General features: G+C 42.9%; 5 protein-coding genes across 5 annotated transcripts; 1 reads left to right on the top strand and 4 right to left on the bottom strand.

Moving 5' to 3' along the window:
• Positions 1 to 1809: 1809 nt before the first annotated feature.
• Positions 1810 to 3032, bottom strand: LOC122621353. The gene is made up of 3 exons (XM_043799191.1): positions 2978 to 3032; positions 2524 to 2922; positions 1810 to 2474 (listed from the first exon to the last, which is right to left on the bottom strand). The coding sequence occupies exons 1-3, from the start codon at positions 3021 to 3023 to the stop codon at positions 1843 to 1845; spliced, it is 1077 nt and encodes a 358-aa protein (XP_043655126.1). The 5' UTR covers positions 3024 to 3032; the 3' UTR covers positions 1810 to 1842.
• Positions 3033 to 3954: 922 nt separating this feature from the next.
• LOC122621310 lies at positions 3955 to 5156 on the bottom strand. Its single transcript, XM_043799140.1, has 3 exons — positions 5110 to 5156; positions 4657 to 5055; positions 3955 to 4607 (listed from the first exon to the last, which is right to left on the bottom strand). Exons 1-3 carry the CDS (start codon positions 5153 to 5155, stop codon positions 3955 to 3957), a joined length of 1098 nt encoding a protein of 365 aa, XP_043655075.1. The 5' UTR covers position 5156.
• Positions 5157 to 5444: 288 nt separating this feature from the next.
• On the bottom strand, positions 5445 to 6698 carry LOC122621311. The gene is made up of 3 exons (XM_043799141.1): positions 6643 to 6698; positions 6191 to 6583; positions 5445 to 6124 (listed from the first exon to the last, which is right to left on the bottom strand). The coding sequence occupies exons 1-3, from the start codon at positions 6683 to 6685 to the stop codon at positions 5502 to 5504; spliced, it is 1059 nt and encodes a 352-aa protein (XP_043655076.1). The 5' UTR covers positions 6686 to 6698; the 3' UTR covers positions 5445 to 5501.
• An 842-nt stretch (positions 6699 to 7540) lies between these two features.
• Positions 7541 to 8697, top strand: LOC122621312 (NAD-dependent protein deacetylase Sirt6). Its single transcript, XM_043799142.1, has one exon. It carries the CDS (start codon positions 7646 to 7648, stop codon positions 8621 to 8623), a length of 978 nt encoding a protein of 325 aa, XP_043655077.1. The 5' UTR covers positions 7541 to 7645; the 3' UTR covers positions 8624 to 8697.
• A 136-nt stretch (positions 8698 to 8833) lies between these two features.
• LOC122621308 (glycine dehydrogenase (decarboxylating), mitochondrial) lies at positions 8834 to 12491 on the bottom strand. The gene is made up of 6 exons (XM_043799139.1): positions 12275 to 12491; positions 12024 to 12102; positions 11290 to 11816; positions 10466 to 11199; positions 9075 to 10404; positions 8834 to 9013 (listed from the first exon to the last, which is right to left on the bottom strand). Exons 1-6 carry the CDS (start codon positions 12449 to 12451, stop codon positions 8903 to 8905), a joined length of 2958 nt encoding a protein of 985 aa, XP_043655074.1. The 5' UTR covers positions 12452 to 12491; the 3' UTR covers positions 8834 to 8902.
• Positions 12492 to 12729: the final 238 nt, after the last annotated feature.

Raw genomic sequence — 12729 nt, 5'->3', positions numbered from 1 at the left:
ATCGGAGGATGGGTTACCTCTTACCTCATCGGCGGGTGTCGTTAAATTGCAACAATTACGATGGCGGCGAGTTGTCGGTGTAAATGAAAATCAATGAAGCGACTGACAAACGAAAAAACGAATCGAGACATCTACATACGAATGTTTGTCCAAAGAAATGAATGCTAAAAGTGGCGCATGAAAAGAAAGTTTAAAGCACACTTTGTTTGCCGCCTGCTCTTTGATATCATTTCGTTTTCGGCGGTTTTGTATACGAATTTTTTGTGTGCCGCGTGTCTGTGAATGGGTAAAACTGCATTTGATAATTACGCGTGTACCTCGGGCTCGGGCTCGGGTGATTCAATAAAGGCGGTGACCACTGACTACATCGGCTAGCCTTTCCCGTCGATGCCGGGTAAATAACCAAAATTACAAAACCACTCTACCACCGACTGCGCCAAAGAATTTGTGTCACAAGTTGCACAATGCCCACAGCGCCGACACCAGACTACCGCCGTACACACGGCGTATGAGCAACGAGTTGGTTGTGGCCATAGCGAACAAATACCGCAACCGCCAAAGAAGTAAAACTGCAATTTGCAAACATTACATAAGCCCCAACTCGCCGACTGGGCAGCCGACCGGCTTGGCAGAGCCGCCTTGACGGAAGTCGGGAAAAACACAGTTCCAGGAGGAAAATCGGTTTTCCAAGTGCATGAAATTAGATGAAAAATGTTGCCGCGGACGGGTAAAGTGCGTATAAATTTCAAACATGGCCAACGTCCACCAGCGAAGTATGTAGAGTAAGCCAATAAGTAAATTGGCCAAAAGCAACAATAAACTATGGCAGTTGGATGTATGCGTCGGAAGTGAAATTCCGTCCAAACGATACCATAGTTTATGGCCACTTAAATGTCCATTTAATGCGCTTATTTGTAAACAATCCCAAATGACTTAAGGTGTAAATGAGGTGCTAGGAAATAATATTTGAATTGAAAAATACTTTATCGCAGATATTATTATTATTTCAGTAAGATGGACCAAGACTGAGTTTTAGGACAATGGCAACATTATCGCAGATAATTTACTACATTTAACAATTAACTACCTTTCCATTTCGTTTTTGGATTATCGCTTTAAATTATAGTTAAGTTAGTTATTTTCTAGTCTCAGTCAACAAACTTCCATATTTCTAACTAATAAAAACATTCCCCTTTTTGAATTTCGCGCATATGCGCATATATTTATCTCGCTTTCCGTTTATTGCGTATTCAGTCGCTCTAATTCATAGCTCTTTTTGAAATGTACTTCTGATAATAGATGGCGTCAGTCGATTATGCCTGGCGCCCACTATTGAGAATTCGAGTCTGCACACGTGCGACATCTAGACGGAAAATGACCAAACTACAAAGTCTGCCAAAGCAAAACAAAGGGTGGTGTACTTTTCCGATGAAGGTAGTTAAATACCATAATTAATTATAATACCCACCTGTCTGTCTAGCCAAAAGACACTAGGAACAACCCCATCTCGAAATTAGGGTAGGTTCGCTTAAAAACCCCTCTGTTGCTTCAATTACTCATGTAATCAAGTGTTTCCCCAAAACATTTTCGAACATACCTATATTCTAGTTATTGCTTTGCTACAATTAATTGCAGAACATTTTTTTATCTCACCAATTCTTAGCGGTTTGTTGCAGGTCACAATTGATACTAGTCCCATGTTACTGATAAGCATTTGCAATAAAACTCATCTTCGCTTGAGGAAAACGCACTTATGTTTCCAAAATACCTTATATTTTTTATTATGAACATTTTTAAGTACTAAAGGATAATAAAGAAAATGATGAAAGTAGCTTGACGAATTCAGCAAACACCAGTTAAGTGTGGAGCGTTATTGGTAATAAAAGGGTACGGGTTGCAGCAGACAGTTTGTCCAGCATTCGTGGGTGTAAAACTAAGATTCGAATGACAGGGTATCACTTGACAGATCTGATTTACCTCCTGCTGAGTGGGGACACTAAGATCGTTGTAAGTCAGCATCACCCATTTATCACCGGAGAGATGGCTAACTATCTGGTACATCCACTTCGGCACGGGAATTTTGTTGTTATTGGTCAACAAGTAAATTTTCTTATTCATTACTTCATGCACTTCCAGTGCGCCAGCGCAAACCTTAAGGACATCGTAGGTACGATGGTGAGTATCAAATGTTCCCTTAACCATTTTGTTCAACCACGTTTCAATGGCCTTCCATTTGCCCCGATTCACTGCTTCATGTTGGGGGATACAATTTAGATACCTAAAGGTTGCCACCTTAAGCCATCTGAATATGACACCCGAAGCCGGTGTCATGTGGCCTTTATCAAATTTAGACGGCGCCTGTATTGGATTCAGGATTCTCGACAAGCGTTCTTTAATTACATCTCGGAGGTAGGAATTATCAAATTCAAAACTTATATCATCCGACGCCCATTTGGGATTAGGTCGATCAGCGTCTAAAAAGAACGTCTTAACTATGGTGTTAGCACAACAATTTCCACTTACTGTTTATGAAGCGATAAGTCTTGTAGATAGAATGTTGTAACGCCAAGCTGTTTGCATCATAACAGTTGCGATACAGTTCCATGAAGCGTCCATTGAAAGAAAATCCTACGCGGTACATAGAACTCGGAGTGGAACAAGAAGTATCTGGTACCACTTCCACGACAGGATCTGGTGGTACACATGCGTCTGAGCTTAGCGCTGGGCTGAAAACACTGTTAGATTTACACTCGAATGCGGGTGAAATTTGTCCTCCTTTGCATAGCAGATGCACCGAATGACCGATTTCCACAATATCAGTGCGCTGAATATCATAGACTCCGTTATGGTTGCTTAGGTACAAATTATTGCTTTTCAAATGAATCAAATCGATTAGACATCTAGCTTGAACATTTCCTAGAACTTAAGATCGGTTGAACCTCTGAAATAATATAAAACTTTCGATATATCTACTCACAGAAAAACAGGCTCAGACTAGTCAACAGATGCTTCAGATCGTGCATCTTTACAGCTTAAGGTTGCATTAAGAACTGAGAATTGCAAAAATCTCAGCGCACTGGGAAACCATTAGTATTTCTTATCAGCATTGTCTTCGTCAAAATCTCAACACTTCTCTTCAAGACCCAGCTATAAGCGATTGCACGAGATTTGATAGTTGCGAGATGATAAGCCAGCACTCCATAACAACCGATTAACCAGTCAATCAACTTTAAACCAAAGACATTTCCTTTGTACTACTGGAGTAACAACAACATCAAAATATATGCTCCAGTAAACGAATTCGTAAGATTTTTGCAATTTCGTTTTGAAATCGAAAAATGGGTGGTCCGGTATTTGCATTTGTAATAATTTTTCAATTTATAAAACGGGCTCTTTTGTCTGGCCGAAATTAAAAGTAAATGCCTTTTTTATATCAAATCAGATCACATTTACTACGGGAAAAATATAGTTTACTCAGTGGTCTATTGATTTTTATTCCTCATCACCAAAAAATCATTCTGCTCCTTAGTTATTTTATAAAAAATTTATTTCTGACCCCACCTCACATTTGACAAACAAAAGGTTGCCATCGGCAAGAACAATACTGTTGGTGAAACAAAACAGGCAGGTACAAATATTTATTAAATATTAATTAATTTCAAGGAGGGCCAAAAGTGTGGTTTGTAAATAATGCAATAGGAACAACACCATCTGCAAATTAGGGTAGGTTCGTTAAAAACCCCTCTGTTGCTTCAATTACTCATGTAATCAAGTGTCTCAATTAATACGAGTCCCATGCTACTGATAAGCATTCGCAATAAATAAGTAATAAAACTGATCTTTGCTTGAGGAAAACGCACTTATGTTTCCAAAATACCTTAATTTATTTTTTATTATGTACATTTTAAAGTACTAAAGGATAATAAAGCAAATGATGAAAGTAGCTTGACGAATTCAGCAAACACCAGTTAAGTGTTTAGCGTTTTTTGTAATAAAATCGTACGGATCGCAGCAAACAGTATGTCCAGTATCCGTGGCCGTAAAATGAAGGCCCGGGTGACAGGGTTTCACATTGCAGATTGCCTTTAATGCATTGTCACTGGGACTTACTATGTCGTTGTAGGTCAACATCACCCATTTATCTCCGGAGAGATGGCTTACTATCTTGTACATCCACTCTGGCACGGGAATTTTGTTATTATCCAACAGGTAAATTGGTATCATGTTGTTACTTGTAGTATGTTTTAGTCTATGCACTCCCAGTGCCCCAATGCAAACCTTAAGGACATCGTATGTGCGCGTAGGCGCATCATCATACATTCCCCTTACCATTTTGTTCACCCAGGTCTCAACGACCTTCCATTTTCCGCGATTGACTCCTCGATACTGGGGGATAGCATTAAGATACCTAAAGGTTGACTCCTTAAGTGCTTTTGATATAAAAGCAGAAGCCGGTGTCATGTGGCCACGATCAAATTTACACTGCGGCTGTATTGCACCCAGGTTAGTGACAAAGCAAGCTTGAGTTTTTTCTCCCTTGTAGGCACCATTAAATCCACCACTTAATTCATCCGACATCCAAGGGCAATTTTCGGGACGTTCAATGTCTAGAAAGAACACGCTTACTATTGGGTTTACACAATATTACGCACTTACTGTTTTGAAAGCGATAAGTCTTGTAGATAGAATGTTGGAACGCCAAGCTGTTTGCATTATAACAGTTACGATACAGTTCCATGAAGTTCCCATTGAAGGTATACCCTACGGCGTACATAGTACTCGGAATGATACAAGAAGTATCTTTAACCTCTACCACGACAGGATTTGGTGGTGCACATGCTTTTGAGCTTAGCGCTGGACTGAAAACACTGCCAGATATACACTCAAATACTTCTAAAATTTTTCCATCATTGCATAGCAGATGCACAAAATGACCGATTTCCACAATATCACTGCGCTGAATATCATAGACTCGGGTATGGTTGCTTAGGTACAAGTTATTGCCTTCCAACTGAACCAAAGCGATATGACATCTAGCTTGAACACTTCCTACAACTTAAGAAGGGTTGAATCTCTGATAATATTACATCTTTTGATATTTCTACTCACAGTAATACAGGCTCAGACTAGTCAACAGATACTTTAGATCCGGCATCTTTACAGCTTAAGGTTGCGTTAAGAACTAAGAATTCTATGAGGCTTAGAGCGGTGGCAACTAAAAGTATTTCTTATCAGCATCTGCCATTATTCTTATCTCTTTAATTCGGAAAGTTTCAAGACTTCTCATCAAGGCCCAGCTTTAAGCGATAGCACTAGGTTTGATTTTTGCGCAATGATAAGCTAACAACATTTTCAACACACTTATTTATTTTTATGCACTAAATTTTGCACTATCTAATTTTAAGTTTTAGAATTATGATATTTAAAAATAATAAAAGAACCAGTTGGTTTTCCAAAAATCTGTTTTATTTTAATTAAAAGTTAAATATAAACGTATAATCCTAGCAAACACCTGTCAAGTTAGGAACGTTTCTTCTGATAAAGTCAATTGGATCGCAGCAGAATGTGTATCCAGTTCCGCTTGGATTCAAAGTTGTGGGGCAGGCAGTAACTTTACAGACTGATGATGGGTTTGGTTTTTGGGTTTCCCACCCATTGTTGGAGGTCAAGATCACGTACTTTATGCCAGTGGTTATACTGCTAATGATTTTGTATGTCCACCTCGGAACGGGATTCATGTTTGGCGCCAGGTAAATTGAAACTAATTGGTTTCTGTCCAACAACTCAAGAACACCCAATGCCCCTGTGCACACTCTCAGGATATCCTTTTGTCCTCGAACCCAATTTTCCACAATCTTCCAATTGCTGCGATTAATTGTGTTGTACTGGGGAACGACATTCAGATACTTGTTCGTTTGTCTCCGAAGTTTTGGGAAGCTATAGTCGGCAAAAGGGGTAAGGTGACCTCGATCGAAGGAGAAACTTCTGGGAGAGGTCACATAAGATTGTCCGGGTCCAAAAAGATACTCAAAACGATTGTAGATACTGTTCAGCTGAAAGGTAGCCTCATCTGCAGGAGTTATGATACCATCCGTGTCGAATGCCGTCGGTGGCCTTTTTGATTCTAAATTGTTTAATGCAATAGTTGCAATTTGCGAATAAATAAACTTTTGGTACTATAAAAACTTACTCAAATAGGTGGGGTAGACCATGCTGATGGAGAAATATGACTTCATCGTTCTCGCGTCGTAGCAGCTGCGATACAGCTCCATGAACGTATTGCCGTACCAGAAACCAACCAAATACATGGTGTGTGGGCAGGTATTATCCACGGTTGGAACCACTGACGGCGGGATGGCCCTTAAGCAGTTCGTCTTGGGCAACGCTGGAGAGAAGTGACCATTCTTCAGGCATTTGGAGGTGAACACCTGCGCATTACCATCGCACAGCAAACTTATTTGCTGATTTGGTTCCAATCGATCCGTAAGCAAGAGCTCGTAGCGATTGTTAACCATGTGGGCAAAAAGACGATCGGTCCCTGCTTCAGCTTGTGTGATGTTGCAAGAGCAGACGAATTCCACTCCTGGAAGAAATAAATAAAATGATACCTTAGTTGACCAAAGCTAAGGTCCTGTTGCTCACCTTGTAAGTAGTATAAGTACGTAAAAATTGCCAGCCAGATCATTTTTACGATATGAGCTTGAAAGCAGAACTGAAGATGGAACAAAAATTGGCTTTATTTATAACTTCTGAATGATAAGATAAGAAATATTACAATAGGTTACACCTACTAGTTACAACGCAATTGAATCTGTTAATGTTTTTTTTTTAGATCAATTAATTTAATATAACAAGCTTATCAGTTTAAAGTCAGACCAAGTTTCCAAGAATTCGCAATTACTCATATCATGCTTTATCTTATAATATCAGGCAAGCTCCCGTAAACGAATTCGTAAGATTTTTGCAATTTCGATATGGAATCAAACAATTGGTGCTCCGGTTTTCAAATTCGTAAGAATTTTACGATTTGTAAAACGGGCACTTTAGTCTGGCCGAAATTAAAAGTAAATGCTTTGTTTTATATTAAATCAAATCTTATTTACTAAGGGAAAAAAATAGTTTACTCAGTTGTCTATTGATGTTTATTCCACATCACCACAAAATCATTCTGCCACTTAGTTATTTTATGAAAAATTTATTTCTGACCCCACCTCAGATTTGAAAAACATATTGTTGCCGGCAACAACAATTTTCGAATTGGCAAGTGGTCGATAAATACGTTGCCAAAAGCTATCGCGAAGGTTGCCATACTGTTACTGGAACTAAACAGGCAGGTAAAAATAGTTAGAAAATAAAAAGAATTTATGAATTAATTTATAAAAGGGCCAAAAGTGTTGTTTGTATATAGTGCTATTTAATTGAATTACAAAAAAATTACGATTACCGGAACATTCCTGTTACTTTTCTTTTAGAGCGTAGTGTAATTTTACTAAGCGCAGTTAAAGGTATTTTGCTGCGATCAAGATACGGTCATATTATAAACAATAAATTCTCGATGGACTCCTCACCCGTACAAAATATAAACAAATAGGTGTCAAATAGCTATAATTCAAGCATTTAAAGAAGATAAAATCTATATTAAATCATGAGCTGCAACTACGCGGATGGATTGTCAGCCTACGACAACAAGGGAATCCTGGGAGCACCAGAGAGTTTCGACAGCGATGAGACTGTGGCCGAAAAGTGCCAGGAGCTGGTTGATTTGATCAAGAAATCCGGACACGTTGTCCTCCACACGGGAGCTGGGATCAGTACGTCCGCAGGGATTCCGGATTTCCGCGGCCCCAAGGGCGTTTGGACGCTGGAGGAGAAGGGCGAGAAGCCGGACTTCAATGTCTCCTTCGATGAAGCCAGACCCACTAAAACCCACATGGCCATCATAGCCCTGATTGAAAGCGGCTATGTGCAGTACGTAATCTCGCAGAATATTGATGGGCTCCACTTGAAATCCGGACTGGATCGCAAATATCTTTCCGAGCTGCACGGCAACATCTACATCGAACAGTGTAAGAAGTGCAGACGCCAATTTGTGAGCCCATCTGCCGTGGAAACAGTGGGTCAAAAGAGCCTGCAACGTGCCTGCAAATCTTCAATGGACAGCAAAGGTCGCAGCTGCAGATCGGGAATCTTATACGATAACGTTCTGGACTGGGAACACGATCTGCCCGAAAACGACCTCGAAATGGGTTTGATGCACTCCACCATAGCTGACCTAAATATTGCGCTCGGAACCACCTTGCAGATCGTGCCCAGCGGAGATCTGCCTTTAAAGAATCTAAAACGCGGTGGAAAATTTGTCATTTGTAATCTGCAGCCCACGAAACACGACAAAAAGGCTAACCTAATCGTATCCAGCTATGTGGATGTGGTTTTGTCCAAGGTGTGTAAACTATTGGGTGTTGAGATACCCGAATATTCGGAGGCATCCGATCCTACCAAGCAGTCCAAGCCAATGGAGTGGACCATACCCACAAGCAATGTAAATACCTTTCACAGAGAGTATAGAAAATATGTAAAAGATTCCAAGATTGAATCGAAAGCTAAGAAAACCAAGTACAAGTAAGTCTATAGCCTATAGTTTATAGAAGTTAAGATCTAAACAATTCGTTAGACACAAAATGCATTTAACACGCGAATATCTCTTTACTTTTAATTTGTTTTTAAATAATATGGTGCTTTAGTTGGTTGCTAAATGTAAATTTACAGTCACGAGTAGCAATTAATTTAGCAATTAGTTGAACAAGAAAAATAAAGAAATTTCTTATACAAAAGATACTTTGGAGGGGTTTATTTAAAAAGTAGTTTAATAGAAATGGATTGTTGGTCCTAAAACTAAAGTGCCTTATAAATCAGGCAAAATGGGTGGACAGGTGCACACAAGGTGCTTGTCACCATAGGCATCATCAATCCTGCCCACAGTGGGCCAGATCTTGGCATCGGGTTTCACGAAGATCTGTAACAAACATTGGAATACAGTTATATAAAAGAACTATTAAATAATGCAATGGACTTACAGCTGGGAAGGCAGCCTGCTCCCGAGTATATGGTCGATCCCACTTATCGGAGATCACCTGCGCTTGGGTGTGAGGAGAGAGCTTTAGTGGATTGATGGCCTTGTCCATGCGACCCGCCTCGATCTCGGCAATCTCCTCTCGAATGGATATCATGGCATCGCAGAACCTATCCAACTCCTCCTTATCCTCCGATTCAGTGGGCTCGATCATCAGGGTTCCAGCGACGGGCCAAGACATCGTTGGAGCATGGAAGCCGTAATCCATGAGTCGCTTGGCCACATCCACTGCCTCGATATTGGCCGATTTCTTGAGGTCGCGTATATCCAAAATGAACTCATGCGCAACCAGCTGCGAGTTGGGTGCCTTGTAGAGAGTCTTGTAGTGCTGCTCCAACCTCTTGGACATGTAGTTCGCATTGAGAATGGCCACCTGGGTGGCTCTCTTCAAGCCCCTACTGCCCATGAGTTTAATGTACGACCAGGATATGGGCAAAATGGCAGAGCTTCCGAAGGGAGCGGCGGATACCACGCCGAAGCTGTGCTCCTCGCTGCTCAACGGACTGACAACCGGATGTCCTGGAAGGTAGGGTGCCAAATGGGCTTTCACGCCGATGGGACCCATTCCGGGACCACCTCCTCCATGCGGAATGCAGAAGGTCTTGTGCAGGTTGAGATGCGAAACATCGCTGCCATAATCTCCAGGCCGACACAGCCCAACCTGTGCATTCATATTGGCTCCATCCAGGTACACCTGTCCGCCATGCTTGTGGATCAGAGTGCAAATATCGGCTACCGTCTCCTCGAATACGCCCATTGTCGATGGATAGGTAATCATTAGGCAGGATAACTCGTGGGCGTGCTCCTCTGCTTTCGCTCTTAGGTGTGCCATGTCGATGGAACCATTCGACAAAATCCTAATTGGCTCCACCTTCATTCCCGCCATTTGAGCAGAGGCTGGATTTGTGCCGTGTGCGGAAATTGGAATCAGACAAATATTTCTGTGACCTTCGTTTCGGTGTTCATGGTAACTCCTGATGGCTCTGAGTCCGGCATATTCTCCCTGGGCTCCCGAGTTGGGCTGGAAGGAGATATTGTCGTACCCTGTAATCTCGCATAGGTCGTGCTCCAGTTCCTTGAACATCTGATGGAAGCCCTTGGCTTGTTCCACCGGCGCGAAGGGATGGATGTCGGTGAAGTGGCGGAAGGAACAGGGCATCATCTCGGTGGTGGAGTTCAGCTTCATAGTGCAGGAGCCCAAGGGGATCATGGAGTGCACCAGCGAGATGTCCTTGTTCTCCAGCTTCTTCATGTAGCGCACCATGCGCGATTCGCTGTGGGAAAGGAAGGGCTCTAAAGTGGAAGCTGGAGTTCTGGAGTTGATTAATCTCTTACCTGTGATAGCTCTGGAAAATAGGGTGCTGCAGATAGGGCGAAGTACGCAGGAACTTGGACTTCTCGATCGAGTTCTTAAGGACATCTTTCCGCGCCAGAATCTGTTCCACAGTGGCCTCCGCCTTGAAGACCCACAACAGATCATCCACATCCGCCACACTGACTGTTTCATCAAGGGCCAGGCCAACAGTCTCATCCTCAAGATATCGAAGATTAATGCGCTTGTGCTCGGCACGCTCCTTGAGATCCTCCAGAGATTGACCTCCACCCAGTCTGATGTGTAGTGTGTCGAAGAAGTTCTTGTTGATCACTTCGTGACCCGCTCCCAGGAGTCCCGTTTGGAGGGTCAACGTGAAGTGGTGGATGCGATTGGCCATGGCCTTCAGACCCTCGGGACCGTGGTAAATGGCGTACATGGCCGACATGTTGGCCAGCAGAGCCTGGGCCGTGCAAATGTTACTGGTAGCCTTATCCCGCCGGATATGCTGCTCCCTGGTTTGCAGCGCTAGGCGATAGGCATCGTTTCCGTCCATATCCCTGGTCACGCCAATCATCCTTCCCGGCATGAGGCGCACCAAGCTCTGCTTGCAGGCGAAAAATCCGGCATGGGGGCCACCGTATCCCAGAGGAACACCCAACCGCTGGGAGGTGCCCACGGCAATGTCCGCTCCAAATTCCGCCGGAGGACGCAGGAGGGTTAGCGACAACAAATCGGTAGCCACCACCACGAGGGTCTAAAAGAAAACAACGTTATAATCAAGTTCAAGTTCAAGTTTTCTGATATGATTCTGATCTTTCATATTTAAATACATATTTCAGCTTACCCCATTTTTCTTTGCCAAAGCAGCGATATCCTCGAAGTCCTTGACATCGCCATAAGTATCTGGATACTGGAGCAGAATGCCAGCCAACTCGCGACTTGGCAGATCCGCCTGTTCAATAGGACCCACCACTATTTCCAGCTCCAAGGCTTCTGCGCGCGTCTTGACCACGGACAGAGTCTGGGGATGTACCCTGTTGGAGAGGTAAAGTTTCTTGCGCTTGTTGTGCCTGGTGGCCAGGCACATGGCCTCGGCAGCAGCGGTTCCCTCGTCCAGGAGCGAGGCATTGGCCACATCCAGGCCGGTGAGATCGGACACCAGGGTCTGGTAGTTCAGCAGCGACTCCAAGCGGCCCTGGGCGATTTCCGGCTGGTATGGCGTGTACTGAGTGGTCCAACCCGGATTCTCGAACATATTCCGGATAATGGTGTGCGGCACATGGCAGTTGTGGTAACCCATTCCGATGTAGGAGCGCCACAGCTGATTCTTAAGCGATATGTCGCGTATGCGGCGGATTAGCTCGTGCTCATCTGCAGAATGGAAAATTGTTGTCAGCCAGACGCAGACGAAAAATCGAAGATCAAGCATGGGAGCAGTCAAAACACTGATAACTCGGAGGCACCCCGCTGAACCGGGCTTATCACCCCCTTATCAGCGCCTGCGAACACGCCAGGGGGTCCATTGCCTTACTGCCTTGTTGTTCAGCTATTTTGGGATTGAAAGGTAGCGCTACTTACTCAGGGGTTTGTCCAGGTCGAGTTCCCTCTTCAGTTGAATACTCTGTGGCACAGCTTTTTCCGTGAGCTCTGCCAGGGACTAAGATGGTGGTAAAAATTAAACTTGGTTTGATCAATGTCTGGGAATTCCGGAATTCAAAATCCAAACTATTTAAATAGTTTTATTTTAATCACTTTTAATTGAACCACTTGTATAAGTTATATCTGCGAAGGAATCTGATCTGAAGAAAGCTTTTTGGTGACCTTCCTACCTTGAAGCCCAAAGTATCCAACATGGCCACCACATCCGTCTTGCGAGGACCGATGTGACGGCTGGGAAAATCGGACTTGGTGGGAAATATGACCTCCTCCACCGGAGTGGTGGCCAGATAGCGATGACCACATCTCAGCAGTAGGCTTTGGCTGCTCCTTCCCAAAAATCGCTGCATGGTGCGGTTTAGTCGAGTTCAGTAAGGCACGTCCAATCCACGCGGATTTCAATAGATGACTGATTTCTGGCTGGAAAGATTTTTCCACTTGAGATGATAAGGCGCGGGTACCGATCATCTCGGCTTATCAGTTGTGCTCTCCGATTGATAGAAATATTTAACCCACCCAAGTACCCAAATACAAAGTCGAATGCGATTTGAAATATTTTCATTTTATTTCAAAACTTAAAACTCTTCAACAATTTGTAATAAAAATATTCTTACTACTTTTTTTTTGT

The sequence above is a fragment of the Drosophila teissieri genome, chromosome 3R (genome assembly GCF_016746235.2).
Source record: "Drosophila teissieri strain GT53w chromosome 3R, Prin_Dtei_1.1, whole genome shotgun sequence".
In the NCBI taxonomy this organism is placed as follows: domain Eukaryota; kingdom Metazoa; phylum Arthropoda; class Insecta; order Diptera; family Drosophilidae; genus Drosophila; species Drosophila teissieri.
This window is presented reverse-complemented; position numbering and strand designations above follow the sequence as displayed.

Bases quoted from the DNA above. Each gene is read 5' to 3' on its own strand.
- LOC122621353 (XM_043799191.1), bottom strand. From the start codon at position 3,023: ATGCACGATCTGAAGCATCTGTTGACTAGTCTGAGCCTGTTTTTCT. The intron at 2,923-2,977 runs GTGAGTAGATAT...ACCGATCTTAAG, and splicing joins TAGTCTGAGCCTGTTTTTCT to TTCTAGGAAATGTTCAAGCT. The intron at 2,475-2,523 runs GTAAGTGGAAAT...CGTTCTTTTTAG, and splicing joins GACTTATCGCTTCATAAACA to ACGCTGATCGACCTAATCCC.
- LOC122621308 (XM_043799139.1), bottom strand. From the start codon at position 12,451: ATGCAGCGATTTTTGGGAAGGAGCAGCCAAAGCCTACTGCTGAGATGT. The intron at 12,103-12,274 runs GTAGGAAGGTCA...CCACCATCTTAG, and splicing joins TGGATACTTTGGGCTTCAAG to TCCCTGGCAGAGCTCACGGA. The intron at 11,200-11,289 runs GTAAGCTGAAAT...GTTTTCTTTTAG, and splicing joins CTTTGGCAAAGAAAAATGGG to ACCCTCGTGGTGGTGGCTAC.
- LOC122621311 (XM_043799141.1), bottom strand. From the start codon at position 6,685: ATGATCTGGCTGGCAATTTTTACGTACTTATACTACTTACAAG. The intron at 6,584-6,642 runs GTGAGCAACAGG...TATTTCTTCCAG, and splicing joins GTACTTATACTACTTACAAG to GAGTGGAATTCGTCTGCTCT. The intron at 6,125-6,190 runs GTAAGTTTTTAT...TAAACAATTTAG, and splicing joins GGTCTACCCCACCTATTTGA to AATCAAAAAGGCCACCGACG.
- LOC122621310 (XM_043799140.1), bottom strand. From the start codon at position 5,155: ATGCCGGATCTAAAGTATCTGTTGACTAGTCTGAGCCTGTATTACT. The intron at 5,056-5,109 runs GTGAGTAGAAAT...ACCCTTCTTAAG, and splicing joins TAGTCTGAGCCTGTATTACT to TTGTAGGAAGTGTTCAAGCT. The intron at 4,608-4,656 runs GTAAGTGCGTAA...TGTTCTTTCTAG, and splicing joins GACTTATCGCTTTCAAAACA to ACATTGAACGTCCCGAAAAT.
- LOC122621312 (XM_043799142.1), top strand. From the start codon at position 7,646: ATGAGCTGCAACTACGCGGATGGATTGTCAGCCTACGACAACAAGGGA.